At 40.4% G+C, this 6,000-nt stretch overlaps 1 protein-coding gene across 1 annotated transcript in view; it reads left to right on the top strand.

Moving 5' to 3' along the window:
* The first annotated feature begins 2,271 nt into the window (after nucleotides 1–2,271).
* LOC122240810 overlaps nucleotides 2,272–6,000 on the top strand; it is a 117,199-nt gene continuing 113,470 nt past the window's right edge. Inside the window, exon 1 of the mRNA XM_042993902.1 lies at nucleotides 2,272–2,383. Within this exon, the coding sequence (XP_042849836.1) occupies nucleotides 2,272–2,383 (112 nt within the window). The remainder of the gene's footprint in view (nucleotides 2,384–6,000) is intronic.

Raw genomic sequence — 6,000 nt, 5'->3', positions numbered from 1 at the left:
CTCAACACCAAAAGAAACTGACACAATGTCAAAAACAAATAATCCAGTTAAAAAGTGTGCAAAAGACATGAACAGACATTTCTCCAAAGAAGACATACGATGGCAAACAGACACATGAAAGATACTCAACATCACTCATTACCAGGAAAACAAATCAGAACCACAGTGAGATATCACCTCACACCTGTCAGAATGACTAGACTCAAAAACACAAGAAGCAACAAGTGGTGGCAAGGATGTGGAGAAAAAGGAACCCCTGTGTTCTGTTGGTGGGAATACAAAGTGGTATAGCCACTGTGAAAAATGGTATGGAGGGTCCTCAAAAAAATTAAAAATATAAATATCGTATGTTCCAGTAATTGCACTACTGGGTATTTACCCAAAGAATATGAAAACACTAATTCAAAAGGATATATGTACCCCTGTGTTTATTGAAACATGTTTTTAGCCAAGTTATGGAAGCATCCTAAGTGTCCATCAATAGATGAATGGATAAAGAAGATGTGATGTGTGTGTGTGTGTGTGTGTGTGTGTGTGTGTATATATATATATATATATACACACACACAGCGGAATATTATTGAGCCATTAAAAAGAAAGATTTTGCCATTTGTAACAATGTGGATGGAACTAGAGAGTGTAATACTAAGCAAAATAAGTCAGAGAAAGATAGATACCATATTATTCCATTCATATGTGGAATTTAAGAAACAAAACAAATGAACAAAGGAAAAAATAAAGAGATAAACCAAAAAACAGACTCTTAACCATAGAGAACAAACTGATAGGGGAGGCAAGTCAAGGGATGAGTGCTCTTGACAAGCACTGAGTAATGTAGAGAATTGTTGAATCGCTATATTGTACACCTGAAATAAATGTGAACTGTGTTCAGTATACTGGAATTAAAAAAAAGAAAGAAAGAAAAAAAAGAAATACCTAACAGTTTTGTTTACTAAGTAGTTATGTTGGAACACTGTAATAATAGTAGTTGGTGTGATGTCCCAACAGATGGTGCTATGCTCGTCCCTGACAATTTAAACTCCCGCAGGTCTCCTGACAGTTCCTTGTGAGTGACTACTGGACACATGGGTTCCATTTGGGACCCAAGGCTCTACATCATCTGTGAACCAGGTGGAGTGAACAGCAGAGCTGGCGTTGGAGGAATTTGAGAATAGGTGAAAGAGACTCCACGGAGTTCTCATTCTCTCATTGTAGGAATTCTAGAAAGTTACCTGGTTGCAATAAAAATGCCTACTGCTGCCCTTTAAACTTAATTACTGCTGTGCTCTCCCTAGGAGAGAGGGGAACAGCTGGTCTCTCCTACCCAGTATGTAATAGCCATTGCTGTGTGAGGTTCAGCTATCTCCTCTTCAGACGAAAACCTCCAAAATTATAAACCTTCTAAGTTGGTTTGCTTTGCTCGTTTTACTTTTGCATTGTCTATGACTCATTCTCCAACCCACATGACCTTTATACCTATACAAATAAAATCAGTCTCTATTTGTATCTGAATCACACAAAAAGAACTAAACATGTTTTTGTAAATACTAGACGTTTGTTTGGTTCAGCCAGATTTAAAATATAAGCATAAATGCAGTTCGTTCCCAGGGACCCTGAAGGGACACCCCAAAGAACTAGGTAGTCCTCTGACCCAAAAACGAGCTTTGATGGCACATCTGTGTGCTTGCTAGTTGGATGAGAGGTGCTGGATGCAGTAAGATGCCCTGGACACAGGAAATGGTGGTTTTAATATTTTTTTAAATGTTTATTTATTTTTGCAAGAGACAGGGACAGAGCACAAGTGGGGGAGGGGCAGAGAGAAATGGAGATACAGAATCCGAAGCAGGCTCTAGGTTCTGAGCTGCCAGCACAGAGACAGGGCTTGAACCCATGGCAAGATCGTGACCTGAGCTGAAGTCAGACGCTTAACAGAGCCCCTAGGAAATGGTTTTAAAGGAAACTGCAGGTGAGCAGTCACAAGAGTGGGATGCATAAACTGCAGGCATGGATTGGCCACGGAACAGTTTCTCACACAGGCAAGTCTGCGAAGCATGTATTTGGGAGAAGAGCATCAAGGATTTGTTTTCTTTAACCATGATCGGTGATTCTCCTAAGCCACACCAAGAATGGCAGAGAGTTTCTAATTAGGCTCTGGTGAGGACAGAATACTCTGTTCAGAGTGAAATACAGTCCTTTTTTCAAATAAGAACTATAGAAAGAGTACCTGCTAAGTGCCAGGCACCATGCAGGTTGAGTGGAAGATCAAGCCCCATGGTAGAAGATGAAAAGGAAAAGGACTTCTCGCCTATCGGATTTGGGCCTGGAGGTTCAGAACAACAGGAGGTTCCTCATCACAACTCGGAGGAAATGGAGGAGATGTTAGGCACTTTCACTTTCCTCTCTGGCCTCAGTTTACCCTTTTTTAAATGAGGGGGTTGGACTTCATGATTTCTAAGCCCTAAGGTTCTGATTCTAGCACCACATAAAGTTCACTTCAAAGTCAGTGAAAGATTTGCAGCAACATAAATAGACCTCAGGGTATAAACACTATGTTATCCAAAGGGAAAATAAAGATGACAGACTACATGTTTTAAAATAAACTCACTGTGGTTTTTAATTCTCAACTCCAACCTTGAGTTTTATGAGTATTGATTTCCTAAGAAAAGAAAGCCTACAGCTGCTACCTTCCCTAAGTACCTTTCTATTCATTTTAAGTAGAGCCATTAAAAGTTTTCAGGCCCAATTATACATAACTTTCAGTTTAAATGTCCTTCTTACCCTCACCAAAAGGACCTTTCTTATGTAACTAAAACAAATGGTTTGATTTTGTACACAAAAAGTCAGCCTTGACATTTATTGGGCATTTATAAGAAAACGATACTGAAAAAAAAAAAAAGCCATCTCAACTGTGCTTCAGACATTGACATGAAGTGTCACTGACAACACAATGGGCACATCAAGAGACCTAGACCTAAGCATTTGTGACTTACTGAAGGTCACACAATTATTTTATGGATCTGCCTCATTCTCATGTTATGTATCCCTGACAGTAGACCTATAGAAATTTCCCAGCTCTACAGACAAGGAAATTGAGTTTCAGAAATACTACGTTCTTGCAATAGTACTGTATTCAAAACAGATCTACCTATCTCAGAATCTCTTGCAGTTTTCCCCTGTACCTTGTGAGATTCTAGCATATAATCCCTACTTTCCAAATTGGACATTCTCACATGATCAAATGGGAAGAATACCTTCATTTTTTGTCAGAGAATGAGAAAGAGGCAGTTGTAGAGGAGGGACAAGACAAAAAGTGATGTTAAAGATCTGCCACATTACTCTAAAATGTTTTCAGACTTACTTATCCTCAGCCCTTCCAGACCTTCTAGACTGCTACACCCTCACCAGCCTCTGCTTCTCCATTTCTTCCTCTCTCAGAACTCCCTTTCTCTCATTTCCACTTACTAAAAAAGTGAACATCTTTTAAAGTCCATTTCATGAGTCGCTCCCCTTTCATGGGCTCCCCAATTACAGAGTGGAGAAAAGAATTCTTACTGACATAATAATACTCACCTGGCAGCATCATTAAAATGATTATATGACACCTCAGTCAGTAATAAAATGTAAAAAGAAAATAAATATTATTTCTCACTGTTAAAAATAAAACTTTAGTATGTCTGTCCATAGTTTTTATACTCACTCTTAGATAATGTTTTGGTATTGAAAGTTCCAGTTTAGTCTAATTATTACAAAACTGGCATCCAGTTCAATAAAGAATGAAAATATCTATAAACTCTTATTCAGTGCCAAGCTTTCCTCATTCCTCAGAGCAAGTTGAGGTGGTGGGTATGGTTGCTGCTTAAGCAGTTCCTCCTCTGCTGCTTTCTCACTGTGCAAGCCACAGTTTTGGTCTCTCCAAAGTCAACCTAGGGAGAGAGGGACTAGAGGAAAGGGACCGGGTTCCATGCCTGGTGTACTGCAGTCTGACCTCAGTGCCCTCAGGACTGTAGAAGCATTGCTGACTTTTCCTCTGATGGACATTTTTGTTCTTTGGAGATTCTCACTCAAGATCACCAAATTCCTTTGCCCATGGCATGCCCTCCTCTGGGTAGCTCTGCTCTGAGCATTCAGCAACTCACCATTTCTTTATGTATCGTAACCCACTGAGGAGTCCTCTCAGAAGAGATTCTCTGTTAAGATGACCCGGGCCAGCTCACTTTTGGAAAGTGTCTCATTTTGTGCTCACAAGCCAATTTGAGTAGAAGTGCATACTACCCCAGTGGATTTGCTATACACTTCTTGACTTTAGACTTTTCAGACTTAAGTCAAACAGCATTGTCTGTCTCCCTCAATCTCGAGGACACAGAAACTAAAATCGCCTCAGAGTTTTCAATCATCGACTAGTTGTGAAAGGAAAGCATCCTATTCTCATGAGGAGGGAGCAGAGAATATCACACCAAGTTCACACAAGGACATCTGTCTAATCAGCTTTTTTCTGTCTTATGAGCTGCAGTGTATGATCAAGGTGACAGGAGCATCTCGTTATCCCTCAGTACATTATGCACGGGTGGTCCAGCGCTTCACTTTAGTATCCAGGGCATTAGGTGGGGGGAGAGAAGTATTCTTTGGAATCTACTACATTGTTCTTTGGGTTCCATTTTAACAACGTGTTACATGAATAGTAGGCTTAAGTAGTAACTGGACCATGCATGTGAAGGTCATCAAGAACCAAGGAAGCTTTTCTCTAGTGTCAAACCTTAACTCTGCTTCTCCCTGCTCAGAATCTCTCTAAACTGTCTTTGTTTCTCTGTGCACATATAAAAAACAGCTACCCCACAGCTTCCAATGTTTTATGTGTGCTCCCACAGACCAGCAGAGAGACTAACTAGTTTGAATCCCACTTCAAAATTTCTAGAGAGGAAAGATAATTGGCCTAGTCTGGACCAGGTGTCTGTCCCTGATCCAGTCATCTTTGTTCAATGGGTGGGTTATCAGAATCTCCCTGAAGGCAGGGAAATTCGCAAAGAAAGGAGGTAATAGGCTGGGTAGACACTCCCCAACAGTGTTAGAAATACATGTATTACCTGGCATGAGGCCTAGCATAAGTGAATACTTAGCGTGTTTTTCTCCCCTTTCAAGACATTTATTCTCTTCTGAGGAAATAGATATGCTGGGCATTGTGGTTAGCTTCCCAACATTACTCTCCCTTTTCCTTAGTCACGAATGAAATATTCATTCTGATATCTTCACCTCCACTGGGTATCTCACAGTAGCAGTGGGAAGAGTGACTGAAGCTTAAACTAATGAACACAAGAGTCCCTCTCCTGGTCACAGTATTTGTTCCAGAATGACTCATCTCAGGCTGACCAAATCAAAGGACAGGTCCTCCCCCTCCTGAGAAGAACACTCTTGGAAACGATCCCTTCTATCTCCATAGATGTGCCTAGAGAAACACATTCCCCAAGGATGTTAACACAACCATCTTGTGACCATGAAGTAGAACCAGGCTTAAGAAGAAGCTGAACCTGCATGAGACAGAGAGGGGAGATAAAAAGAAACTGAACCTTGAAGACATGATTGAGCAGCTGACAAACCAACCCTAAAGCCAACTTATATGTCAAATTCCATTTATATGAGCCAAAAATCCTATCATTTTGATCAACTTGGATCAGATTCCAGAAAGATCTAATTTGTATGTTCACCCAAAATCCTAACATGTCAGGACAAACTGTCAGTAAGTATATTTGCAAACAATTCCTTTTTTTTTTTTAATGTTTATTTATTTATTTATTTTGAGAGAGAGAGAAAGAGCAGAGAGAGGGAGAGAGAACATCCCAAGCAGGCTCTGTGCTGTCAGCAGAGCCCGACATGTGGCTTGATTTCATGAACGGTGAGATCATGACCCAAGCCAAAATCAAGAGTCAGACACTTAACCAGCCCAGCTGCCACAGAGGTGCCCCTATTTGCAAGCAATTCTGATATTCCCTAAGGGGATATTATAAA

The sequence above is a fragment of the Panthera tigris genome, chromosome C1 (genome assembly GCF_018350195.1).
Source record: "Panthera tigris isolate Pti1 chromosome C1, P.tigris_Pti1_mat1.1, whole genome shotgun sequence".
In the NCBI taxonomy this organism is placed as follows: domain Eukaryota; kingdom Metazoa; phylum Chordata; class Mammalia; order Carnivora; family Felidae; genus Panthera; species Panthera tigris.
This window is presented reverse-complemented; position numbering and strand designations above follow the sequence as displayed.